General features: G+C 51.6%; 1 protein-coding gene and 2 non-coding genes across 3 annotated transcripts in view; 2 read left to right on the forward strand and 1 right to left on the reverse strand.

The window, feature by feature from the left end:
* Nucleotides 1-25,926, reverse strand: part of LOC119106088 (ATP-dependent RNA helicase DbpA-like) — a 42,769-nt gene extending 16,843 nt beyond the window's left edge. Inside the window, exons 1-10 of the mRNA XM_037229685.1 lie at nt 25,906-25,926; nt 24,146-24,366; nt 23,114-23,293; nt 22,371-22,460; nt 21,797-21,908; nt 20,932-21,045; nt 20,236-20,403; nt 19,457-19,704; nt 18,346-18,779; nt 17,490-17,628 (exon numbers count right to left, since the gene is read on the reverse strand). Of these exons, the coding sequence (XP_037085580.1) occupies nt 17,490-17,628; nt 18,346-18,779; nt 19,457-19,704; nt 20,236-20,403; nt 20,932-21,045; nt 21,797-21,908; nt 22,371-22,460; nt 23,114-23,293; nt 24,146-24,359 (1,699 nt within the window). The 5' untranslated portion in view covers nt 24,360-24,366; nt 25,906-25,926. The remainder of the gene's footprint in view (nt 1-17,489; nt 17,629-18,345; nt 18,780-19,456; nt 19,705-20,235; nt 20,404-20,931; nt 21,046-21,796; nt 21,909-22,370; nt 22,461-23,113; nt 23,294-24,145; nt 24,367-25,905) is intronic.
* TRNAP-CGG (transfer RNA proline (anticodon CGG)) lies at nt 10,724-10,795 on the forward strand. Its single transcript has one exon. It is a non-coding gene; the product is annotated as a tRNA-Pro (tRNA).
* TRNAP-AGG (transfer RNA proline (anticodon AGG)) lies at nt 13,535-13,606 on the forward strand. Its single transcript has one exon. It is a non-coding gene; the product is annotated as a tRNA-Pro (tRNA).
* Nucleotides 25,927-27,840: the final 1,914 nt, after the last annotated feature.

Raw genomic sequence — 27,840 nt, forward strand, 5'->3', positions numbered from 1 at the left:
GGCCGTTTCGTGGCGGTATGGCGTCGTGTCCGGTCTGGCGATCCGCTTGGGCTGCGGCCGACGACCCTGCCTGTACACCAAGTCTGTCAGCAGACGTGGGCTGGCTGCTGCGCTGCCCGCCTCCAGCTGGGACCAGGAAGAGGACGCGGTCCCGAGCACGGCTGTGACTTAACTCCAGAGGTCCCCGGTCGGCCTGAGGGCGACCTGGGCCGGCCTTGCTTCACCCCGGACGGCGTAGCCGGCTTCTGCTTCCCGCTGCGAGGACTGTCCCGACTTGCTGCCGGCGCGCGGCGGGAATCGGTCAGATCTGTTGGGCCGGCCTCTCTGCGGGCTGGGCGCAGCTTTCACGCCGCTGTTCTGCTGTCCCAGACAGGCCGCGCGCAGCGCAGGCTGCGGACGGACCAGCTTCTCGCCGCCGCAGCTGGTGCTGCGTTCGCCAAGAACGCCCAACTTCCCCTGGCTGGTGGCCATCAGCGATAAGAGCGCGGCGTCCGAGGTGAATTTTATTGCGGAGGCGCCGTGATCTCCGACCGGTGGGTGTTGACAGGGGCGACCTGCGCTCAGGCCGAGAGCGGATAACGGTGCGGTTTGGTGACCTCGACTTACAGGATACATCCGACGACAATCCCAGCGCACCCTCGTTCGAACTGGACATTGTGGAGGTTGTGCGGATCCCGAGTTTGCACCGCGGAATCGCGCCAGGTCTCAGGACATTGCGCTGATGAAAACCGCGTCAAAAATTACATTTTCTAGCACTGTAAGCCCTATATGTCTACCAGACGCGCTCCCCACATCGACTGTGCCAACGGACAAGGACCTCATCTTTGCGGGCTGGGGTGCGCCCAATTTTGGCGACAATATCGCGCTCTTGTGGCTGAAGTGGGCAAGAGTGAGAGTGGTTGATTTGCAGGGTTGTAGAGCCAATTACACTAAAAGTGCATCAGAGGAAATTTCACAGTTTTTTGGAGCAGGTACGTTTTGCATAAAGCTTCTTGAACCAACAACAGATTTCACGTGTGCCGTCAACGCTGGCGATCAGGGCTCTCCCTTTATGGACGTTGTCAGAGAAGGCGGCATTGATAAATGGTACGCGGTGGGGCTGGCTCTTGGTGGGACCGTTGTGGCATTGACGAGTTTCCGAACATTAATATCGCGCTGGACCATCGATGGACTGGATTAAGTCTGTCATCACATCGGTCTCGTAAATGCTATTTTAGTTATGTGTGTCGCTCAGCAGTGCAATCCTTCGTCTCCGCTGTTTTCGGGATATTTCTCGTTTAGTGTGTTGCATGGGCTGAGCTCCGTCAACCGCAGTTTGAAATGGCAACAGCCAAGATACCCTGCTGGCAGCACAATTGTTTGTTTAGTTGCGTGGGAGCTGACCCGCGCTTTGACGTTTGACTCTAAATTTCACGTTTGACTTCCTGTGTGGACGGAGTTGATTCCGATTCATATGTGGACGGAGTTGATTCCGACTTCTGTGTGGACGGAATTAAATCCTATTCTGATTCCTTCTCACAGCGCATGGGTTTGATTGCGAACCTGCCTTTGTACACCGCGACAGCAATGTGAGACGACTCCGGTTTGCGATGGTAGCTGAACAAATTTCGGAATCGATTCAGATGGAGTCGAATGACATCTTGAAATTGCGAATGCTGTTGATCCGTATTAAGCTGATAAAATACACTCCAGGCTTCTCGTGGGCTTCAATGGTTGGGTTCACTTATGAATACCCACACCTAGGAAATGAGCGGCGCAGTAGCTGGATAGATTTGAAAACGCGCCGTTGCGGGTGGAGGGTGCAGGTATGGGCTAGACGTACACCAAATGTCGCGAACATGCCTACAAAATAATGCAAAAAGGTAGCATTTGCGCATTTTGTAACAATAAACTTTGTTCACCCGATTTTTGCAATCATCAACGCAAATAAGTAGATGTGGTTACCAACTTTCTTGAAACTCTCATTAGTCTAGTGCTAAAGCGCTGTGGTAAATAACAGAGAATAAGTACCTTGAAGGACCTGTTCTGGCGTATCAATTGAGCGCCTCTGCCCCCATCCAGTGAGCGTGTGCTTTCCCGTGGGTGCTTGCCAGCCTTCTAAACCCACCCGTCGCAAACCGCGATTTACATTTATTTTGCACAGATTACATTTATTTGTATATCATTGTGTATTATTATTATCATTTGTGTGCTATATATATATATTATATATATTATATATATATATATTATATATATATATATATATGGTTCACTATGAATACCCACACCTAGGAAATGAGCGGCATAAGTGTGAATAATAATGATAAGTGAATAATATATATATTATATGTATATATATATATATATATATGTATATATATACGTATATATATTATTGCATTTTATTTGTGCGATTTACATTTATTTGTATCTTACTTATTTTGTATAGATGCTGCACTACGTGTACATCTATACAAAATAGCTGAATGAAGAGAAGCAGGAATTGAGAATAAAGCAATGAGGAAATGTACCAGGACTATGCACCGGTTGTGCAACCCACCACACAACCAAAGTATGGAGTTCGTTCTTGTGTCATCAAGCTTCTAACCTTTTTTATTCGACTTTTGCCCGTTGTATTATGGACGGCTGTCAAGACAGCTTCGTATTCATATTCACATTCAGATTTACCTTCGAGCCCGGGCCTCTTCAATTTCGCCCAAATTTCGCACACAGGCAGGAGTTACTGAGCAGATAATGGCGTGCCAGTCATTTCCGATCATATTGAAAACTTCCAGAGGCAACCAAAGTTCAAGGTCATGAGTCCGACCCTACGATTCCGCTCAGCCTGGACTACTACAATTTAGGTAAAACCTCCACACAGGTGTTCAAATCGTTGATCACGCTACAGCAAACCGTTTGGTGTCGCATTGAAGAATGAGCCATCTAGAGGCGAAATTGTTCGTTCGACTGTGAGGTTTCCGAGGTTTGGATGTGAAAACGTTCGCCGTACTCATATCAAATCTCAGATTCAAATTTGTCTATTGACCGAACCCATACAATTTAGCTAAACTATGTATGTAGGGGTACTCGATACGCTGATCACGCTGCAGCAAAAGCTTTGGCGTGACATGGAAAGATCAGTTTTCTAGACCCAAAGGTCTCCAACGCATTTACATTCAAGTTTGTCTTGCCGGAGTTAGTCGATTACCGAGGCAACATTGTTGGATAATAGCTTGCGCACAGATAGCACTCATTGCACAGATCACAATGGTATACACCGTATACCGTCGCACTGAAAAATTGACCTACAAAGGTCTCCACAGTTCCAGGTCACTGACCGCGAAATCCTACGACGTAGCTAAAAACACACCCATAGAAGGCACTAGATGAGCTGGCCACGCTTCAGCAAAAACTTCTGCGTCACGTTGAAAAATGAGGTCTCTGGAGCAAGAACAGTGTTCACACACTGCCGCTTCAGAAACGTATTCGCCGAATATTAGACCCACTTTGACTAGAACTGTTGACGCAGAAAAGTATTTTGTGTGCTGATCACAACGCAACTGTTTCTTGCAACTGAATTGCTTCCATCACCCCTAAAAAATGAGCCTTCCAGGGGCAAGTGAGTCCGCCTTACTCACATTCAATGTTTCGGATTCCGATTTGTCCATCGCCCGGACTCAAGCGATTGGTTTAAAAACTTGTGCGAAGAAAGTGCTCAAAGGGGCCCCTGCTCGATCTGTCGATTGAACACGATTGTTCAGCTGGAATGTGTGCTGTCTTGCGTGCCGGCGCAGCGTTTGATGTGTGGGCTGACGGGAAAGTTTGTGACTTACCTTTCTTGTTGCCTTTACCTTTTAACTCCTTTAGATCACTAACTCTGCTTTACTGCCGATCATGCCATACTCCCTCTAAAGTGGTACATGGAAGCGTGCCTCCGCTGCACTATTGGCCAGCTGTTCCACCCGAAGTTTTGTGCTCCTTCCCATTCCCCTCTCATTTCAATTTCTTACCATCTCTTTTCGAGCGTTGCTCACTTTTTTGTAGAAGAAAGGTCTATCGATTCGTCACGGCTACTTGTGCTGGCATGAAGCCCATTCTCTCACTGAACTCCCACCTATATTGACAAGGCTCTTGTTCGAGACGAAAGGTGTTTCGCTCCTGTTCTCCATCTTTTACGAGTACTCTGACGCTATTACTTTACTTCGGAATGCAACCACATGCCACACTTATCACTGTCCCTCACCTTCTCATAGCTACTCTTGGCAGCTCAATACTCTTCTTTTCTCTTTTACGTTTCATGCCCCCAAAATTATAGACAAGAGCCCCCAACCCACCTAACGTACTCGCAAACGCAAGAGCTACCACGTCAGACTCGCGCTTCCTTGTCAGAGCGATTTATATGACCTGGTAGTATTTTCTCTCCATGCTGACGGACTGACAAAAAATCGTGGCAGCAGCGTCAGCCCGCTGGTGTCGTCACAAACCACGTGGCTCTGTGGTTACGTGACGGAAGGAGTACGCTCAGTCGTAATTGGTGCCGACGAACGTGCTGTCGACAGATCGAACGTGGCGAGGAAAAGAGAAAGCAAAGAGAAAAAGAGAAAATAAATGAATTTATATATATAATATATATATATATATATATATATATATATACACATATATATATATATATATATATATATATATATATATAAGTGTCCGTATATATTTGACGCTCTTCTGCGTGTTGAGATGCTATTGCATCGTCGGTTTAGTTTGAGACACATCTTTGATGACTTGCTATTTGCACATCTCGTCTCCCCCACGTAAGCGAAGTGTCTCTCTGCTTAGTATCAACACAGGCCCGTCTCTCGCTGGCGCCATGACCGACCCCGGCATAGACTGGCGTGAACATGTGCCTTGGATCGTCACGAAGGTAGGCGCATATTTTACGGCGATCCGTGTAGCCGTCTGCGCTGTTTTTTTTTATAAAGTACTGCGAACACACAGGCAGACCGCCGCGCGCATGGAAATTGGTGAATCACACGTCGAGCTCGGAAAGCGAATGATGAAATGACAAATCGTGTTAGGAGTGCTGTCAACATGCGTCGCTCCTTTCCAACGTCATTTAAAGCGTCCTTCTCAACAACCTTGTATTTCAGCTACCCCATGAGGAGTGAGCACCATCACCGTTCTCAGGCCGGCAATCCCCACACCGGCGCCAGGCAGCCGGTGTGGGGATGAGATAGTTCCCCGGCCCGCGCAGAGGCGGAGGGAGACGTGCGGCCCGGGTCCCGGCGGCCGGCCGGCCGGCCCGCTAGCCTGGCAGTGTCAGGGCCGCTCTGCACAGCGGTGGGTGGAGACAGCCGACACGTCGGGGTGGGAAAACGCAGCGGGAAGATAGGGCTTGCCATTCGGCCATATCGTTTAAGACAAAAGATAGTTCGTCCAAAATTACTCACATTATGCATCATGTGATTGTGATCGCCAAATTCCATATCCGTCGACCATTGTACATTCCAACGTTTTGAAATCTTTTCTCATCGTCGGAGAAATAAAAGTGGCGCAAAAAAACATTCCCAGACACACAAACTCATTACTTGTGCCGATGGAGGAGGGGGGGGGGGGGGGGGGAGAGACAGCTGGATGATACGAAACAACACTCCTGCTCCTGGGTCGGTCAGTGGTATTCTGCTGCGCGGCACAACATACTTTGCAGTCATGGGCTACTTAAATAAAGTATTATTCATTACAGTTTTTACTGAGCCCCTGGGTTCACATCTGATTAAAAAGGCCAATAATATCTTGCTTAACTCATCTAACCTGTCATCTAAGAGTCTAAAAAAACTAGAGCCCAAAGAGAGCAAATCCAAAACCGACACACCGCACAGTGGAGCTATTTTGAGCTTTTTGCTTACCGCAAACACTACAGCATCTACCTGAGAACCCTCTTGATTAGGCATAGCCCATGCGTCTGCGAGGTGCGTGTGGCACTCTCAAACCGTGGGCGCGCTACTGACCGGACTTGTGTTCGACTCAAATTTTTTGAGTCTGCTCAGAACTAACTCGCAGATTTTGGGATCCGATTCAGCTCACGACTCAAGCCGTGCCACATTTTTTTAATCGACTCAGTTCCAACCCATTGCTTGCATTGACTCATTTGATGTACAACTTACGGCTTACAAATCAAAGATGTTATATATATATATATATATATATATATATAATGGTATGGAAAAAGGTCCGAATAGCCCAGCAGCAAGTCGTTTGTTGTTGCGTCTATATGCCGTTTGAGCCCACCAAATGCAGTGCAGCAAACAATACCTTTCCTGTAACCTGTTTCCGACCATCTCTGTTAAGTCTCAGCTATAACGCTAGCATGTCCTACCTCGCACCCGCAACCCGGATACGTTGGTTATATAGCATGCAGTGTGGACTAGACTACACTTAACCTCAAATTTCGTAGTTTACATGTCAGGTGTCAGCCAAGTGCATTCGCCCCGCAGGGGCACCGAGTTCGGCCGGTGTAGGGGACTGGCGCCCCCTCGGGTCCCAGCTCCGGCAACGGGTGGACAGCGCAAGCTGTTCCTCTCAGGGCGTAGCGACCCTGCCGGTACGTGAACTCGCAGTCTAACGTTGTGAGTTCGCAGTCAACGTTGGACGACACTGGCTGTTCGAATTCTCTTGGTGATTGGATGCTCTGTGCTGAGAAGAAGCTTCGAAATTGTGATAAGCCGCCCTAACCGGTGGCAAAGCGCAAGGCGTAGGAATAAATTACTTAGTAATGATCATTTGCGAGAACGCCATTTACGAAACAACATGGTTTGCCACTCATTTCACTCAATATCGTGATAAGCGTTGTTTGATCTCGTCGCCACCCCACCCTATCAAAATTTGATTGCGCCGCCCCTGTCTTCAATCCTGGGGCTCGCTGTAAACTAATTCATCACCCGCCTAGGAAAATCCCGTCACAGCGCTGAACGTACCCAAATCAAAGACCCAAATAACAGTAAGCCTGTCGCAGACGAAGTGATGCACTCAATCATCTGATTCGAATATGAAACTCCTGTCGACCTGTCCAAAGGCCGCCGCTCCGCGAGACTGTGCCGGCCCGACCAACACGAGGTTCAGTGGCAGGTCCATGCCCCTGGTCTGTCCCATATTCGCTTACGCCCGGGCACTTGGACGTGCTTACAGTTGCTATGTTGAACTAATGTACTATTTGAATGGCTTTACGCATGCATTAGCGCAGCGCAAAGTGCACCAGAAGGTCATGTGCGCCAATTTTATTGATGTGGATGGCGAGACGGTGCCTCTGAAAGCAATAACCGGGCTCATTCGGGATTTGAACCCGGGACCTCTCGCACCCTAAGCGAGAATCGTACCCCTAGACCAACGAGCCGACAATAGACATTTAAGCGTTCCAATTCTGACTCGTGCCGCTACTTTCACCTCATGCGATGTACAGCTCCGAGCAGCATGGCCACACCCACCATCGTCTCACCATCTCATGACGTCAAACATTGGCTTCATACTGCCGCCGGGGAGCGTAGGCCCAGCAGCGGGGCTTGGCCAGTGCCATTGTGAACACGTTGGTGTACATGGGTCATATCAATCACCTGGTGATGCATGCAAACAACTTAATTAGAAAGTGGCTTGCTCCCTGGAGAAGAGCCGATATGTTAAGCTGACTTCGCGCTTCACGTTGTGTGCTGTTCCCCGTGCCAGGGTACCACAGAGAACACAATATAGGGTAGAACAAAGGACAGAGTAGGGACAGGAGACAGGACGGGGCAGAGGAATAAATGACGGCGGACAGGAAAGGACAGAGGGTTCAGGGCTTGACAAATGACAGTGCAGAACGAGAGATAGGTTATGGCACGCAAGAACGCAGGACAGAATGTAGGCATGGAACCAAATCGTCCAGGTGGTCTAGGGAATTATGCTGGACTCGTTATCCAGCAGCAATGTGCACGGGTGAGTCCCAGAGCGACCAAGGGCGGCCGTGCCGCAGCATTTGTGTGCTTTGGCATGTAAAACGAAACGGATCTTGCTCTGATCTGCTCTCTGCCCTTTGCCTGCTTCGTCCACTGTCCTCTCTTTCGATCCTGCCCAAGTCCTTCGTTGTCGTCTGCCGCGCACACCTTTTTGCTTTGCCTTGTACGTTGTCCCGCCTGCGCTATCACTCGTGCCCTTGTAGCCTGGTCAGTCTTTTTCTGCATCAGTTTCCGGATTACCAGTCTTTTATCACAAAATGAGCGCTAATAATCAGTGCCTTGCAGTATGATATTTTGAGACGTTACTGGGTACAGACAGCGGGTCCGGAGCTGTCGACTAAAGTAACAGAGCGGCACACAACTAACACGTTATTTACACGTCGACGGCCCGTTGGCCTAGTGGTGTAGTTCTCGTGTCGGGTGCGAGAGGCCCCGGTTTCAAATCCCGGACGAGCCCAGTTATTGATATGGACGTTGCTCCTAGTATTCCGTCTTCCCCACCGACTTGCACGATCGCTATTCAGTTAGTGCTTCGACTTTCAGCTTCGGTATCCATGTCCCAGTATATATGTCTTTGAATGTCCCAGTACGCACATGCGACGTACTGGGATATTCAAAGAGGCACTGTGGTATGTTCGAAGACGTGCGTGCTGTGTGATGTGGGCAACAAATCTCAAAGTGTCATTTTGAGACAGTTGCGTACTTAATTATTTTGGAATCAGTCAGTAGCGTAACTTTCAGCGATATTTTTGGAGAAGCAAATTTTGGATCTAACATGATTGAATTGATTGCACTTTAAAACCTAGATTTTGAATCGCATCAACAATGTTTTGTGATGAATGACATTGCATGTTTTAAACACCTGATTAATAGCTCGCAGGTGCTGAGCAATCAAATAGCATGACGTCTTCTTCTTTCTCTAATGCCGCGTTTCGTCCCGTCATATTCTTGGCACTGCCCAATCCCCACGCTTTCCTGTATCCTGTTCCGTCTTATCCTATTCTGTCCTAGGTTCTGCCCTGTCATCGATCCAGTCCTGCCCGATGTCCTGCTCTTTTCTTTACGTGCTGTTCTCCTACCACGTCTTGCTCTGTTACATCGCCCCAGGGGCGGATCCAGAGGGGGTGGCCACGGGATCATGCACGGGCGGACCCAGGATTTTGTTAAAGGGGGCCACGCGACATGGTGGGGCTCCTCCAAAAATATTCTTGCTTTTCGCTGGACAAAAAAAAATGAAGTTGAATTTTCGAAACATATTTGTTGTTCATGCTTTGTATATATGTATATATATATATATATATATATATATAGATATATAGATATATAGATATATATATATAGATATATATATATATATATATATATATATATATATATTCAAAGCATGAACAACAAAATCTCTCTCTCTCTCTCTCTCTCTCTCTCTCTCTCTCTCTCTCTCTCTCTCTCTCTCTCTCTCTCCTCTCTCTCTCTCTCTCTCTCTCTGGAATCCCATATTTCCTCACACCCGCGCACTTGAATGTGCTTACAGCTGGTGGGTTTAACTAGTGTCCTATTTGCATGACTTCACCATAAGCATTAGCGCAGCGCAACGCGCTCCAGGAACTCATGTGCACCAATCTTCATTGCTGCAGATGGCGAGTAACAGCCTTTGAAGGCGATGGTTTGAGCCCGGGACCTCTCGCGCCCTAAGCGAGAATCATACCCCTAGACCAACAAGCGGTCAACGGTCGCTTAAACGTTCCAATTTTGGCTCGTGCCTTTACTTTCACCTCGCGCGATGTACAGCTTCGAGAAGACTGGCCACACCCATCATCGTCTCACATCTTATGACGTTAAGCAATGGCTTCACACTTCCGCCGGGGAGCGTATGCCCAGCAGCGGAGCTTGGCCAGTGCCATTGTGATCACGTTGGTGTGCATGGGTAATATTAACCGCCTAGTGATGCATGGCAACAACTTAATTGGAAAGTGGCTCGTTCTGTGGAGAGGAACCGATATTTTAAGTTGACTTCGCGCTTCACGCCGGGTGCTGTTCCCTACGCTCAGGGTACCACAGAAGACGCAATAAAGGTTAGAACAAAGGACTGATCAGGACAGAAGACAGGACAGGACAGAGGACTAAACAAAGGAGGCAGGAAAAGACAGAGAGTTCAGGGCTTAGCAAGTGGCAGTGCAGCACGAGGGGTAGGTTATCACAGAGGAGAAGACAGGACAGAGGGCATGGAACAAAGCCGTCTCCGTGGTTTAGGGGGAAAGATGCTGGACTCGTAATCCAGCAGTAGTGTGTGCAAGTAGCTCCCAGAGCAATCCCGGGTGACCGTGCCGCAGCATTTGTGTGAAACGGCATGCAAGACAGAAAGGATCTTTGATCTGCTTCTGTATTTTGCCTCCTTCGTCCACTGCCTTTTCTCTCTCGATCCTGTCCTTAGTGTTTGGATCTCTGCCATTCGCTCGGAGTCATCTGCCCGATATCCTTCCTTGCTATCTGCCCTGCGTACCTTTTCGTTCCGCCCTGCACGTTGGTCCACCCTGGGCTAACACCCCAAGGTGGTTCTTCTGGCCTGTCCTGGCTCAGTCCTTTTTCTGCACTGGTTTCGGTTTACCAAGTTGTTTACACAAGATGTCCGCACTAATAACGAGTGTCTTACACTTTGAGCTCGTGAGACGACACTGGGTGTGGACAGTGGGTCCAGAGCTGTCGACTCGCGATGTGAAACTAACAGCACGCCTCGCAACCAGGACGTTACAATTCATTTTGTCGGCTCGTTGGTCTAGGGGTATGATTCTCGCTTCGGGTGCGAGAGGTCCCGGGTTCAAATCCCGGACGAGCCCAGTTATTGTATCAATGGTGTTCCTAGCAGTCCGTCTTCCCCACTTACTTAGACGATCGCTATTCGATGCGTTCTTTGACTTCAAGGTTCGATATCCTATGAGCGCATGCGGCGTGCTGGGACATTCAAAAGGTCATTGTTGTAAGTTCGAATGCATGTGTTCAACCAATCTATACCTGTCATTTTGAGACAGTTGTGTACTTGAATTAATCATTGTTGTGACTTTCAGCAATATTTTTGAAGAAGCAAATTTTGGATCTCACATCATTGAATTTATTGCACTTTTAATCGATCGCACCTAGCTTTTAAATTCAATTAAGATTGTCCTGTGCTGAAAGACATTGCATGCTTCAAATGATAGCTCGCAAATCCTGATAAATCGAATAGCATAACGTATTCTTCTTTCTCCAATTCCGGACTGTGTCTTGTGCTTTTATTTGTACTGTCCGTCGCTACGCTCAGCAATTTCCTGTTCCGCTACGTCCTGTCCTGTCCTTCGTTCTGTCCTGCTGTCGGTCCCGACCTGGCCAGTGTGCTGCTCTGGGCTTAATGTGCTGCATATCCTGCTTTGCCTGCCTCGCGTGTCTTGCTCTGTCACGTCGCCCTGTTCTTTGGGAGGACACAGGGCAGACAGCTATATGTCCGTGAAGCTGGTGATTTATTCAGAGATTTATTCAGCGATGAGTTTCGATTTCTTTCAAGAAAGGTCTCAATGTGAACTATGGCGCAAAAAATGACCTTTATTTTGCAATATCATGTGATCATCGACGTCAAATTCTTGGTCAAAGGGCGGCGAACTCGATGTCACCGGGAAATTACGGCTGATTTGCAAGTTACAAGCTTCAAAATATTCAAAAGTGCAAGAGCTGGCGTCCGTCAAAAAGTCCTGACCTCTCAAAGTCACCCTTCAAGGTCAAACGCGGGCTAAAAGGACTGGGAGCTCAAAAGTTGCCAGCCGATTTTAAACTTGCAAGCATCAGAATATTTACCACAGAAACAACTAGCGTCCGTTTAAAGTTCTGATTCCTCAAGGTCACCTCTTAGTGTCGAACGTGGGATCAAAGGACGGGGGAATTCAACATGACCCAAAATTCCCGCCCGATTTTAAGCTTCCTAAGATCAGAACTTTCAACACAGAAAGAACTAGACGTCCGTCAAAACATCCTGACCTCTCAACGACAACCTTCAAGGGCAAACGCGGGCTCAACGAACGAGGACTAGTTTGGCCGACTCTGGTCCTTTCTGTGGTATATATTCTGATATATGCAAGTTTAAAATCGGGCGGTAATTTCTGGTTCACATGAATTTCACCGTCCTTTAAGCCCGTTTTTGACATTGAAGGGTGACATTGAGAATTCAAGACTTTTTGTCTGACGCTAGTTCTTTCTGTGGTGAATATTCTGATATTTGCAAGTTTAAAATCGGCCGGTGATTTTGGGGTAATATTCTCCGTAATAATAATGAATTCTCCGTCTTCTTTGCCCCACGTTGACCTTGAAGGATGACCTTGAGAGGTCAGGACTTTTGGACGAACGCTTGTTCCTTTTGTGTTAAATATTGTTATGTTGTGTGTGTGTGTGTGATGATTAAATAATATTCTAGCTCTTGAAATTTTGAATGTTTTAACGTTTGCAGTTCTCAAATAGGCCAGTGATCCTTGGGTGATATGAGGTTCCCGTCTTTTGAGCACGCGTTTGACCTTGAACGGTGGCTTTGAGAGGCCAGGACCTTTGAACAAAAGCTAGTTTTTCATGCTGAATATTGTAATGTTTGTAAGTTTAAAATTGGTCGGTAGTTTTTGGTTGATTTGGACTGCCTGTCCTTTGAGCCCGAGTTTGACCTTCAGGAATCAGGACTTTTTAAGGACGGTAGGTAGTCGGACGGACGGTAGACGGTAGACGGACGGTAGTCCTTTCTGTGGTGATTATTCTGATATTGGGTAGTTTAAAATATTCCGGTAATTTTGGGGTGATATTGAGTTTTCAGCCTTTTGAGTCTACGTTTGACCATAAACGGTGCCTTGAAAGGTCAGAACTTTTTGATGGACGCTAATTCTTCTTGTGATGAATATTCTGACATTGGCAAGTTTAAAATCGGCCGGTAACTTATGGGTAATATTGAGTTTCCCGTCCATTTAGCCCACGTTTAGCCTTGAAGGATGACCTTGAAAATTCTGGACTTTTTGACAGACGCTAGTTTTTTCGTTGGTCAATATTCTGATGTTTGCAAGTTAAAAATGGGCTGGTAATTTTGGGGTAATATGGAATTTGCCGTCCTTTGAGTCCACGGTTGAGCTTGAAGGGTGATTTTGAGTTGTCAGTGCCTTTCGACGGACGTGCTCTTGCGCTTGTGAATATGTTGATGCTTGCAGCCTGCAAATCGGCCGATAAATTGCTGGTGATATCGAGTTCTCTTACTTTGACGCAGCTTTTGACCTCTAAGGTTACTTGATATTGCAACCATAAAGGTATTTCCGATGTTCTCGTGCTATAATTGCTCTTTGAGGACGTTTTTCAGAGAATTCGGAACCAGTCGCTGAATAAATCGCTGTATGAATCGCTAGCTTAACATGTACATAAGCCGGACATATGCCGGGGGCACTCCTTGGTTACTCCCCATGCTCGACGTCACGAGCTTGTTAGACCATAGTGAATGTTGGCCAGTGTGCTCTGGGCCGCCCAAAGTACGAAGTGAAAGTTACGGCACAGGCCAGAATTTGAAGAATTGAGCATGCGCTATCGGCTCGTTGGTCTAGGGGTATGATTCTCGCTTAGGGTGCGAGAGGCCCCGGGTTCAAATCCCGGACGAGCCCAGTTGTTGTGCTGCTGAAGGTAGTTACTGGCAGTCTATGTTAGGTTATCAGCGCACATAATTCCTCGAGCCCTCTGAGCCCCTCAGTTGCATGTGGAAAGCAGCCAGGTGTACAGCACAATGTCCAAGCCCACCGAGTGCAAGCACGTTGGAGCATGCGTCTGTAAAGGTATGGGCTTAATCCTTGCGATCGAATGCAAAATGCGGTGAATAGTGGTGTGTTACCGTAATACCCGTTGCGTGAAAGCGATTGTAAGAGGCCATTAACGATGATTGACAGGAGATCTTCGATGGCCGCGTTTGGTATGTGATATGTACTAAGGGCATGTGCATCAGTCGTGCCACGGAACCTCGCGTTGACCGGGTTTTTCCACGCGATTCCAATTCCACGCACAAACTGGTTTCGTGAGTATTTTCCTATTCGTGATGTGCAGCTGACGTCAGTTTATCTGGGACGGGCTTGCTGTTGTTCGGGTGCTGCGTTCAGACATGTCCGCTGCCGATATGTAATATGATAAATATCGTGTCATCGCAAGCGGCCGAAGTGGATGGCGTACCATGGCAAGTGCGGGACCTGCGGCCTCGGTACAGCGATGCATCACGACGCGACGCCAGTGACAAGGAGGACGGACCCCTATATCCGCGGACCCGTCACACCAGGAGGCCTCTGGCGCAGTCGCTGACAAACCCGGACAACGCGGAGCACGCACCGACGGCGACTGGGACGGAACCGGTGGGCATCCTGACCTGCCCTGAGCAGCCGGCGGAAGAAGTCGCGACCATGCCGTCGCGACGCAGCCAGCGTGTGCGCCGACAGCCGCGCAAACTTTATGGACAGAGTGTATCGAGTGATTGGATAGTATGAACGTTGGTGTGAGAGTATGGTCTTTGAAGATCAGGGGTGAGTGTAGCGGTGGACCATGTATGGCAACAGATCATGCCCCAGGACAGTGTTAACGCAGGGAAACGGTCACGGCTAAGGGGGCGAGAGGCGTTGGCCCGTGGACGCGGTGGAGTGGGACGCGGTGGCGCCGGCGAGTCACACGCCGATCGGGTTGCGGGTGGGCTTGGAAGGAGTATAAGAGGTGCTGCTCGGGGCGCGTAGGGAGTCTCCCTGTCGGCGTTGCGTGCGGCAGTTCGCCGTTGTGTGTGGGGGTAGTCCACCGCGATGTGACCCCGAATACAGTGAAAAATATACCAAATAAGCCCCAAATAGTATACTCTATTTCACATGACAATTCTTCACCGGGTGACCAATCCCTCGTCGGTTAACTGACTAAACTAAGTTAGTCACCTGGCGAAGGATTGCCATCCAAAAAAATAGTGACACTACTTGGGCCTATTTAGTATTTTTGCACTTCATCAAGCCTGAAGCCAATGTATTCTGTAGATGACCAGGCGTGAAGCAGCTCAGAGAAGGGATATAGTATTTTTCTACGCACACTTTGCCACAACGCCCCAGGAAAGAGCGCGGTCACGATCCTGTTTCTACCTTATCTTACCTCACCTCACCTTATGGTGATCGGGAATCATAAAAGGCCACTAGGCCTGTCGGTCCGGTCTTGTCAGGCTCCCGCCTCGATAACCAAACGGCCTCCAAATGTTTAAAGCAAATTATTTCTCTTGTCCCCTACGTTGCGAGCAAACTCGGCGCGCTGGCGTCAAGACGCAGCCATTCGCGTCGTCCCCACTCACGCAGCATTTTACTCGATGCCATGAAAGACGGAACTTGCTCAGACTACTTTCCAGCACGACAGCCTAAAAGGTTTACCCGTGTCCAGCCAAATGCCTCTAGAAATCCAGTACAGCGCCTGACAGCGAACATCGATGGCGAGACGGGCGCCAGACGCCAGCATTGGACCTTGACAAACCACCCCGGTACTGCCACACAAGCTGATGCAAAGAGACAACGGAACAACGGACGTGATGCAAGCGGATCCACCGGAAGTGCCTCACTTCCGGTCTGGCACTAATGCACCATACTGCTGCGCCGCAATGCAGCGACCCGCCCGCCTGCTAGCGCGCTGAAAGTCTCCGTCGATTGACGGAGACTTTCTGTCGCCGGGGCGGGACCGTAGCGGACTTGGACTCGCCGCCAACAGTCTTAAGGCATTCACGAGACAGCCGCGGCAACCGCTGGCTCCAACGGAAAACGAGCGAACGGTCCCGCCACGCCGCGCCGAACAAGAGCAACGCCGCGACGCGACGGCATCGACGAAACCCCGTCTGAAACCTCGGCGGCGCCCATCCGATTGGCAGTTATTAGTCAGAGGGTGATAGCCAGGGATGTAATTGCAGAGGTCGGACTGCGGGTGACTTGGCGAGATAGAATATGAATTAGGTCAGAAGTACAATAAATTACACGAGCGGATTGCATTACATATGACAATTACATTATCAAAACAATAGATCATATAAGTGAACTAGATGAGGAGGTGCAATATCTTCAGTCACAAATGTCATACGATGATCTACCACTGCAAAAGAACACGTATTTGCTTACAAAGCCGTATTTAGTTATGAGTGTCATCAAAGCACTGTGGTAATACCTCTGGGTGCAGCGAAGCGACAAGTTTATGGTGTAGTTGAATATCAACCTGCATCAGCCCCTTGCACCCCGAAAAGGGGGCGTTAACCGTTTCATAGATTTGATAAGTTTCTGTTCGCATGGCTATGTGCTGATTAAGTTTAACAGAGAAATCTCACATGTTATGGCCCGGGTTGAAAATCTGCCTTTCTTGTTATTTGTTGTGAAGAGCCCAGTGTAAAAAGACACAGCCAGCCCAAGTAATACTTCTCGGAGATAAAAGCCCTGTAAGTCAGTCTGTGGGTTCAGACGACGCATGCGCGTCGAAGACGGCTTCACCATAGTCTGTCACCCAAAATGTTCCCCCGGGTGAGACAATGGCAGTGGCGGCCTCCGAACCACACGCGGCAGCGCTGTGCATCCCCGACACATCAGTAGCTTAAATCTCTGAACACACCCGGGGTTGGGGCGGATACCCGCACGGCACACCTGCTGCGTACGATGAGCCAAACACCGCGTTTAAACCAAACACGCACCGCTATGGCGGATGAAGGGTTTCCGTCACAATTTGAAAGTCGTTCCCGGATTTGGCGACAATTCCGATTGGTCTGCTTCGGAAGCGCAAACTCATTTTATCCAAAAATGCATCCTCTTGAAATTATCACATTGCTGTCACAAACATGACGTCAGCACATGTCCACGAGGATGTCATTCACTTCCTATCCCTGCCGTCCGTGGTAGTCCATGAAGAACCGCGACATGTGCTTGATGTACCTGGTCTGACGCTCATAACACGTCCTCAGGAGAGCCTCCCACGAGATGTCGTCGCGCTGCGCAGGGTATCCCCTGTCCGACGCGGCACCAGGCCCGCCCCAACCGTGCTGATACTCAGGGTACGAAGAGTTACATCCAGTTGAGTAGCTCCAGAAGTGAGCACGACTCGCAGGTCCACGGCTAGTCCAGGGCCTCGGATACGACGCGTGCCATGCCGGATGGTGCGCATCCCACGAATACTGGTCTTCATCCGGCCCTGGAGGACGACGCCACGCCCAGGGGTTCGCGTACTCACCCCGACTCCAATGGCCATGACCCGACCACGGGTTCGGATACGCCGCGTGTCCCTGAGCGACATAAGCGCTCCTCGGATCCGGGTACCCGCTCCCTGGCGGTCCGTACCCAGCCCAGGGAGGTGATTGACCCGCACCGCTCGCGGGACCCGGCCCCGTCCAGTCTCCCGCTCCCGCACCGGCCCAGCTCCCCGGGTGCCCCGCGCCGGCCGACGGGGGGCCGCCGGCCCACGGTGGGGGTCCGCCCGGGGCCCACGGCGGCGGACCCGTGCCGGGCCCCCACTCCTCACCCCGCCAGGCGTCACCCGCTCCGCCCTCGTGGGGCACGTCGGTTCCCTGAACAGCCCCAGCCTCCTCGTCCTCGCCCTCGTCCTCGTCCTCGGCTTCGTCGTCCGACACCTCGCCGCTCGACGAGTCGGGGCGCGGGCTCTGGCGGGCGGCGGCGCGCGCCAGCCGCTCTTCGGCCACCTGGCGGCGCAGCTGGCGCTGGAATGAGGCCGCCTCCTCCTCCGTGGTCGCCAGCTGACGGATCTCTGCATCGGCGTCGCCGGTGGCGCCACCTACCGCGGGTCCTGCCTTGGAGGTGGTGCCGCTCACATTCTTGCCGTTGTTAGGAATAGCACCGCGGACGACGCTGACAGAAGGCGGAGCGCAGATGGCGCCATCCGCGTTTGGTGACGCACAGGTGGCAGTGCCGGCGGATGCCGCGCCAGCACCACCAGCAGCGGCAGCGGGCGGTCGGGCCAGGGAGGTAGCACCAGCACCGGCAGACGGAGCTCTGACACCAGCACTGACCGCTTGTCCATTTACAACAGGTTGACGACCAGCTGAAATTACTTCCGACTCGGTTTTACTGTGCTGAGGCACTGCGGCACGCTTGGTCGCTTTGACGGCGGCGACAGGACCGGTAATGTGAAGTGTGAAGCTCTCCATGATGTCTGTAAGCGTAGTCTCGACCTTATCGCCGAATCGGGAAAGCACTTTGCCGACACCGCGCTTGCGCATTGAAGCGACTATCTTTCCGTAACGTTTCGCGTCAACATCCTGCTTGAACTTCAGATACTCAGCCAGTGTGGCGAGATCCTCTTCAGTCAGAGAATTCACCCTGCGCGGATGTAGTTTGCCCACGACCTCTCGCAAGCGTGCCTCGTCCACGTGCATCGTCTCCTCTATACTCGCATCCAGTGTCTCTCGCCCACCTTCCAGCTGGGGAGCAGTCTGATTTCCAGCCCCGCCGTGCGCCCGCATCTCCCCAGCGTCTCCGTCTCCGTCTCCATCACCGCCGTCCAGCCCCGTCCGCCCCTCCCGCGCGTCTCCATCTCCGTCTCCGGAGCTCCAGTCGTCCCGCTGCCGCTCCTGATCTCGCTTGTATGCCTCCAGCAGCGCCGAGAAGCTGTCTCCGCTGTCGCTGTCCGCCGCCGTGTCCGCACGCGCGCCGGCCGCTTGCCCCGTGCGCCTCGGCGTGTCCCAGTCCTGGCGGCGTCGCGGTACATCACCACCCGCCAGCTGGTCCTCAGACTGCCGCTGGCCGCCGGCCCCGGCCGCCCCACACACAGCCTCCTCTCGTGAGACCTCATCGTCTGCCGCCACTGCGCGGTCGCGCCGCGGCGCGCCTGTGTCGCCCTCCGGCGCGCGCTCCGGCTGTGGGGGAGGCCGGCCGGGCGTCCGTCGCCCCCGCCCCGCCACCGCACGCTCCCAGCCGTCCGCCGCCGCCTCGAGGCGCGCCCCCTCCGCCCGCTGGTCGGGCACGGGCGGCGGTGGGCGGCGGCGGCGCGCCACGCGGATTTTCCGTCCGCCGCCGCCCCCGGCCGGCGCCGCCTCGTCCGCCTCCGGCGCCGGCCGCGTCCCCGGCGCCTGCTCACCCCCTGTTGGACTCCGTTCGTCTGGCGACTGCCCGCCCGGGCGGGTTGGTGCGTGCGCTGAGGCGCCGCCCGCGTCAGGCGCGTCAGCGGGAGGTCCACCACTGGACTCTGTGGGGGGCGTTCTTCGGCGACTTTCCCGCAGCGTCGCCCGCCGCCGGCCTGGTGTGCCCATTGACCTTCGTCTTCGTCGCGTTCGCCTTCGCCTCCTCGCCTGCCGCCGGTTCCTCACCCTCCACTACGAACTCCGCCCATCCCCTCCGTCGTGCACGTCTTCAGATCGTGCGGCAGGCTCTCCGGCAGCCGCAATGGCGCCACGCCGGCCGCCTCGGCCACGGTGGCGAGCCGCCGCTCCTCCTCGCCGGCAGCCACGAGCGCCACGGCTGCGCCGCGACTGCCGTACCGACCGGCGCGGCCCACGCGGTGCAGGTACGTGGCGCCGTCCCACGGCACGTCCAGCTGCACGACCAGGTCGGCGTGCTCGCTGTCGACGCCGCGCGCGCCGAGGTCGGTGGCGACCAGCACGCGGCAGCGGAGGGAGGTGAGGCGGGCCAGCGCCTCCAGCCGGCGCTCCTGGCTCAGCGCCGAGGAGAGGTGGGTGCTCGGCCAGCCGCGCGCCGTCAGCTGGGTCGACAGCGTCTCCGCCCTGTCGAGACAGCGGACCGAGGTTGGAAGAGCGTGGATTGGAGACGCAGGACGTGATGATGACGGCGATGCTGGTGCACGCGTATCCACTGTGCCAAGGTTTAACACGGGCCAGGTCTCTGTATCATGGACGAAAAACGCTCTCTCCGGTCGCAACTCAACAACAACAACAACAACAAAAACTCCGGCCGCAAAAGAGCCTTATGGGACTCGCGCTGTCGGAGAGGGATGTGGGGGCCACTCCGCTCTACGTATCCAGACATGGAAGGGATACATGAACATACACGAGACGAAGCTGCCCACAGCAAGAACATACACGAGACGAAGCTGCCCACAGCAAGAACATACACGAAACGAAGCTGCCCACGGCAAGTTCCAGTGTGCGCGAGCGCACCACACATCAAAAAAATCGTTACTCTCAGCCCTTGGGCTATCTTAGTGAACCGACAAACTCATGCAGTAGATCGTTGGCAGATCCCTGATCGGTCAGCGAGGGCTCCACACGAACACCAGGTGAAGCATCTCCCTTCACCTCGTCTGGTGGTTGGAGAAGACGAGACACTGGGTGAAGCTGACGGTGGAAAGCAGGTGCACCAGCGCGTCCAGCTTGAGCTTCAGCTGCTTCTGCACCAAAGGCTGGTACGGCACGGTCAGCACGTACTGACGGATGCCGAGCAGGGCGGATGAGGACTTGCCGAGTCTGTCAAACCAGCGTCGACGGTTAGTCTGGACTTTCTCACACCAAACGGTTCGTATGTTTTGAAGGGCGGACATCAGTGACACATCAAACAGGAAGATTCGGACATGAAGCCAGCTAGAATAGCGACAAGGTTCATAAGATAGGGCGTTTTACGAGATATCTACAGATAAAATGAATGACACGTTAACACCCCCATCTCAAAACCAAATATCATTGCACATATTGCCAGTTCCAAGATAGCCTGCAACTCCAGTACCACCTTCGTAAACGACATCGTTGCCTTCGACCCTCGACCGACCTTAGCGCTGATGTCGCCTTGGCGCTCAGCGAACACTAAAAACTACAAAACTATTGCCCATTCGACAACTTTAAAAATCATGAGACTAATCAGCAGTAAGTTCCTGAAACCTATGTCGGTCGAAAACCTCAATGAACAGCCAGTACAGCACATTGGATCGTGCGTGCGGTGACAAAAGATGGCCCACGACTCCGTCCAACCGGGAACTCAGGAGCACTCAGAGCACAGACCTGACGAAGGTCGGTGTGCGCATGTACCGCGCCAGCAGGTCGGCCAGCGTCTCCGGGTAGGTGGCGCTCAGAGCAACCATCTGCTTGCTGGCTGGCAGGGTGGAGTAGATGAAGCTGAAAGCGTGGGGCAAGTTGGTCAGCTGGACCACGCACCTTTGGCAACGAGGCAACGCATGACCCTGTTTCGCTCTGTGCAAATCAGACCGCTCAGAAACGAGTTGACGAATCGACGGTCGCCAGATCCAGATAGGTAGGCATAGGGATGGGGATCAATAGGGATGTATTGAAGATAGGTGTAGGGATGTACGAGGTATAACAACGCGCAAGTCCTATACCTTAAAAATCGAGCCGACGGCATATCGCCCATGCATGCCTGGCAGAAACCTGGTAACCGATACAGTGGTTGGGGCGTACGAGAGGGCACTACCAGCGCTGAGCAACGCCTGCTCTAACGCTCGGTGCAGTTAGGATGTTCAGGTGACGTCCTCTGATCTTCTGTAGGTCCGATCTGAGCTCGATCTAGTTGACTTCAGCAGTGTGAATGCGGCAGCGTTGACTGCCGCGGAGACTGAGGTTCTCCCGATCAAATAATGCAGTGTGGGCGTGCCAAATGAAGTTGAAAATGCCGTGAGGGATGGTTTCCCAGACGCGATTTCGTGACAAAAAAAGACTTCGACACAACCAATATGCACAAAAAAACACCAGAAGACCAGGAGCATGTCTACCAGACAAAAACAACAGGTGCCATAACAGGCACAGACCATACACATAATTGCCTCCAGCACGTCCAAGTTGCCCAGTCTCCGAGCCAACCAAGCGTGGGCAGGACATCACTGCGACCGCTCCACTAGTGCCGGCGCCTCACTTGATGTCGTCGACGAACGCGTCCTCCATCAGCTTGTCGGCCTCGTCCATGACGAACAGGCGGACGGCGTCCGTGTTTAGCGCCTCGCTGTCCACCAGCTGACGCACGCGACCTGCAGCGGTTGGGAGGTAGGGAGGGAGGGGTTCATCATTCCCGTCTATGAGCCCCTGAGAGGCCGGGACTTATTGATGGTAGATGTCCAGAGGGGCACCCTCCAGCGTTCAAAACTAGTCATTTGAGTGACCACGTTTTAGGCAAACACGTCCTCGGTACGACTCTCGCATGCGACGCCTGCACGCAGTCATGTAAGGCATGTCTGTACCTGCAGCTTTCGAAGAAGAAAAAAAACACACGCCTTTAGCGAACTACCTTATGAAGCTCACTTGATTGCGTTGAAAACCAGTGTAAATTTTCAACCGTTGCTGCGCCGGCCGGAGCTCTGTTCTTTGCACAACGTCCTCAGTGTCAGTCCCAACACTCCCTGACCAGTGCCTCGCCCTTCCCAACAAACAAGGTCGGGGGACTGGGGGCGGGGAGGGGGAAGGAGGTAGGCGAGCTCTAGCGTTGCACCCACCTGGTGTGCCCACGGCGACCTGGCAGCGGCGCAGATTGGCCACGTCCTGCGCAAGCGGCAGTCCGCCAATGAGCGTGTGGACCGCCAGACCTGGACACACACAGGGACGGTTGAAGCGGAGACGTTACAAGCTCGCACGAGTTGCCAAAGGCGGCACGGCGACGTGGGGAACGGGACATGCCGGCGCCAGGGCGTTGGAGTGACGCGGTCCGAGCGGCGCGCGGAGGGAGTATGGACGCTGAGATAACGGAGCAAAAGCGACCGAGAATTGAGCCAAGGCAGATGTGCAACGGTGTCGGAACAGCAGGAGAGCCCAAACAGGGCCAGGATATAGCCGAGCAAAACCAGCAGGGCAATGGAGCGCAACAGGAAGACAGCACAGTCCAGACGGTGGGATCATGGGGCGAGAACGACAGGATCACGGGGTCAAAAAGAACGACCACAGGTTCAAAAGGAACGATCCCGGCATCAAAGTTCTGAGTAAATGAGTCAAAACGGCCAGATTGGTCACCGCGGCAGTGCCAACAGGGAAAATCTCTGATATGTGTGGTAAAACCAATATAAGAAGATAATACCACATAATTAACACCACACAGAGCAGCTGCCTTCCAACCTTCAAATTGCAGCTTCCTCCCCCCCCCCCCCGTGGGTCAGCTCGCGGGCTTTTTCGCCACAGCCAGCCCCTCAGGGAACTCGCATAACCCAGCGCGGCCGAGCTGCGGTGCGCCAGTGGCGCCACCTACCCGGCACGTGCGACCCGATGGCAGCCACAACCTGAGCCACCTGGACGGCCACCTCGCGCGTGGGCGCCAGCACCAGCGCCTGGCAGCGGCCGGACGGCGCCGCCGCCGCCAGCAGCTCCAGCGCCAGCACCGCCAGCACGCACGTCTTGCCCGTGCCCGACTTGGCCTGCACGATCAGATCTGCGGCGTCGGGAGGGGCAGGGGGCGGGGCAGTGTCAGACGCCGCGACCCCCCGGGGTGTAATAAAGACAACAAAGGCAACGCATGAGCGCAGGCTCTCACATTCAAAAGTACACATTACACCAAAACATTACTTGCAATGTGTGATGCTGCCAGGCTAGAGCAGACCGTCCCAAAGAATACGGGGCACATGGACTTCAGGTGGTGGGCGAATGCTTGTCAGCTCAGAGGGCAATGATTCAGGTTGCGCAGCACTAGACCATGCTGAGTGAACTAATCAAACACAGAAAGTATATTGTGGTAATGATCATGTGCACAAAAAGTCAATTTAAGTAACAAAAAACAACCCAAATTAACTCAGACTTGTACACCCATTAACTTGTGACCTTCTTATCATAAACAACCGGTTCGATGTCAGTGGGTAACAGCTGTATCGCGCGGTTGTACTGCACACTGCAAAGTTGTAGCATACACAGGGTTGTGATGGCATGTTAATGTTGCTCACACAGCACAGATAGCCTGTTTTCATGTCATAAAAGGACGCTGCATTTACGAACAATTCTGCCCTGCCAACAATATATAATCTTACAACACCCCTCTCCTCTCCCATTCGTCCACATCACACCCCACCGCCATCGCGCACTCCAAGTCGGTGCTTCAGCCCTTTATAACATCACCTCTGCCAGGTGCAGACTTTCCACTCTCCCATGCTGACCTCCCAGCCGGCCGCACTCCCCCCTCCCGCCACTAACCGACGCCGCAACGACCGAGCGGGATGGCGCGCAGCTGAATGGGAGACGGCCCGCTCGAAGTCGCCCTCCCCCCCCCCCCCCCCATCATCCCGACACTAACCGACGCCGCAGCGACCGAGCGGGATGGCGCGCAGCTGGATGGGCGACGGCCGCTCGAAGCCAGCCTGCTGCAGACCGAGCAGCACTGGCTCCGACAGCAGCAGGCCGGCGAACGTCACGTCCTCCGAGACACGCACGTCCGCCGTGCGCTCCTTGGCCGCCAGGCGGTGCGCCGGCCGCGAGGTGTCGCCACCGGCGGCGGCGCCGGCCGGCATCGCGGCGCTGGCGAGAGAGAGGCGGTCACGGTCGTGGCTCACCACCAGTGTTGAAGGTCAGGTCAGAAGGTCAGGTCAGAAGGTCAGAGCTGAAGGTCAGAACCGGCACAGTGTTAGATGCCTGGATTGGGGAAGCTTTGTTTATTTCCATATTTGGTTTGCATTGTTTATTGCTATACACTGCTGCACATCTAGAGTAGGATGTTAAGGAAATGCTGCATGCAGAGGCAATATCACAAATTTTCCTTAGGGAAGGTGTGTCACATCCCAACAGAGTATCATTATACCACTGACCACACTAATGTGTGGGTGGTGACCCTACTGAGCTGCTGGCAAAGTGAGCATCACAAAAGCCAGAGCAAATAAAGAGAAATGCCTTTTTCTGATTTGATGGCTCATTTTTGTAATGACTGTCAAGCTTTTTTACTTGCATATGATAGTAAATTTGATTTGCAGCATACACCAAAGCCAATACGTCTGAAAAATTTACCAAACAAGCATGGGTACATAACTTGGCATTCCTAGCTAAGTTTACAAAATACAGACCAAGCACAAATACAACAGCACACAGAGCAGTTGATGCCTGGAAAATATTCAGATTTTATCATATTATCCAAAAATGTTCAAATTATAATGCAAACAGAAACAGGTTATTGTTTCATATAAATTTTAGGCAGCCTCAGCTAAAAGTGTAGGACACCAAATGTCAGTCATGTGCATCACAGGTGCATTTACTCATATCAATGATTTGGGAGGCCAGAGCTGAGAAACCAATAAGCTGATTCCCCAAATATGTATCTCATCACTTGATCCCACCTTACGACAAGAAATGACAAGATTCTTTTTTGATGATTTCATGTACTGATGATTGCTTTATTTGAGCAGCATCACAGCAGGAAACATGAAATATTGCTCAAGATATAGATATAAATTAATGAGAAGTGCAATATCATATTGCTGCATCATAACATTTCTATCATATTGTGACATCATATTTAGCTACTTAAATCCATAAAAGTCAGCACCCAAAAGGAAGTGAAAACTGAACACACATGCCACCTTGATCCATTGGGATGGCCCAGATAAATGAGTATCATGCCAACAGCATTACAGATCAAAATCTGCCATTGTTACCATCAGTATGTTTTGTAGATAAAATTACAAGAAATCCTAAATATGACCCTTTTTAAAATCATTGTTACCTTATGCCTTGGAATTGTTAACTAAAGTACAATGTGTTCTTGCAGCATGAAGAAAACCTGATGATGATGACTCATGTGTTTGACTTGAAGCTTGTGTACTTAAATGTGTGCATTGTGCTGATTAATTATACTGCTGGCTGTTGTTTATGCCACAAACAAACAACTATCCATGTTTGTCTGATATGATGCTACATTGATGAGAGTGAAGACATCAACTTATGATGTGTCAGCAAAATAATAGCAATACACAGCTTTACCTCAATGGTTAACACAACACCTCGCACTACAAAAAGAACATGCCAAAGTTAGGGGTCATGAAATGAAGAATGAAATGCTTCACATACCGTATTTTGTTTAGTGCTTTTTTGGACGTCTAAAGAAATCCTTCACAACCAGCAATGACAGCCCGCGCGTGCCACCACAACAACTCGGGGCCTTAACAAGTACTGACGCGCAAGCAATACTCTAATATGCCCCGTCCTCCACACGCGTGCAGCCTGGGGGTGCATATCCTTGCCAACCGTGCAACGTTCGGGCGCGCCAGCCGCAATCATCTCAAAGGCGTCACTTTGAAAGGTATTAACGTTCCCAAGAAGCTTTTAAATTACACTTACCTAAAGAATTTGTCACCGCTAGGTGGCCTTGACAGCGATGGCTCAGAACCGCAGTACCTGCTTATGAAAACGTCGTTGACCAGTGGTGTCGATTTTTGTAGATAATTGAGGGGCCGGACCGAAGGCCCAAAAACGTATCCCCCCTTTTCTCACCGTGGCGCTCTTCTATGGCGGTCACGGGAGGCGGCACGCATTTTGGTTGTGGAGGACGGGGACGGGGTTAGCCGTGAAGGACTTTGACCATCCCCATATTCTAGAGCTTTTCACCTTAACTCCACAGGCCATTGCGTGTCTTATGGCGCTAGGTATGTGAAGGTTATTGCATCGTTCGATTTGCATCGCTCAGCTGTTATGATTTGTATCTTGTGGTGAGAGCAACCATGACTTTTTGTTATGGGAGTGGTACAATGCGCCACTACGCAGAAAGATAAAAAAGAAAATAGGCTTTGGGTTATGATCATCTGTTACCCACTTTTTTGTAGTATTCCAGCTTAAAACATTGTAGGGGGGAAACCAACAATGGGGGGGGGGCAACTTAACATTGGGGGGAGGGCCCTCACAAAATAATACAAATCGACAGCCGACACGGAGCGTCTTTCAGCGCATATACCGGTTTGTTCGATGGTTCAAACCAGAACCATGAATCGCTCAGCTTGAAAAAACGAAATGGATCACCTTGGTCCAGGGGCAACAGAGTATTACTCACACGTCGGAGGGCCGACTGCCATTCTGGTTAGTTCATTCTAGTCAAAGGCCGTGGGGCCAGTTCTAAATTTTCGGAAAGTCTGGTGAGCTACCTCCCACGAGCCCTTTAGATCTCATGTCCTTGCCAGTAGCACAGGCAGAGCGGGGGGGGGGGGGGGGCACAGGGGGCACGTGCTCCCTTGGGTTCCGAAGGACCCTAAGGGTGTCTCGTGGTCTACGATTAAGGGGCCAGTTTGAGAGCCTGTACTGTGTACGACCGAAAGGCGGACCGAAGGTCATATTCAGGGGCCTTGCGCACTGATCAAGGGCCCTCAGTCCGACGCCAGGACAAGAAGCCGACTTGCAGTTTGCCGAACGCCTTTGTGTCGGCGGCTATATGACGACTTCCATATAGGCGACAGGAAAAATGTCGACATACTAAAGAGTCGAACCGGCAGAATGGTGAACTGCAAAGTGGCGGCAGGGAAGAATGGCGACATTCCGGAACATCGAACTGCTAAATGACGAATCGCAAAATGGCGACATACCAACGAGTCGACGTGCCGAAATGACAAACGGCTAAATGGCGCATTGCAAAATGATGGCATGTTAAAAGGTAAATGTGCAAAATTGGCGATCGTTTCAATGCCGTTGAACTGCCCACGAATCGTGTTTGGACAAATGGTGAGAAGGCATAATGGCGACATGCTAAAACATTGAAAAGCCAAATGACAAAATGAAGAACGATAAGCTCAAGTGGGAACAACAAAAGGCGCGGTTCTCCAACGCTTTATGGAATGGCTAATTCCTATTCCATCTTTTATGACAGTTGCCATATGTCCGAATATTGTATAACAAACCATGCTTCGTGCTCAAAACTTTCATTAAACGCTTCCAGCTCGTTGCAAGCTAACCACTGTTCGTTGATGCACGATACACGCTGACGTACTCCAGACACGAAAAAAATCCATGGCCTCATTT

This window comes from Pollicipes pollicipes, unplaced genomic scaffold (genome assembly GCF_011947565.3).
Source record: "Pollicipes pollicipes isolate AB1234 unplaced genomic scaffold, Ppol_2.1 Scaffold_6138;HRSCAF=7277_pilon_pilon_pilon, whole genome shotgun sequence".
In the NCBI taxonomy this organism is placed as follows: Eukaryota; Metazoa; Arthropoda; class Thecostraca; order Pollicipedomorpha; family Pollicipedidae; genus Pollicipes; species Pollicipes pollicipes.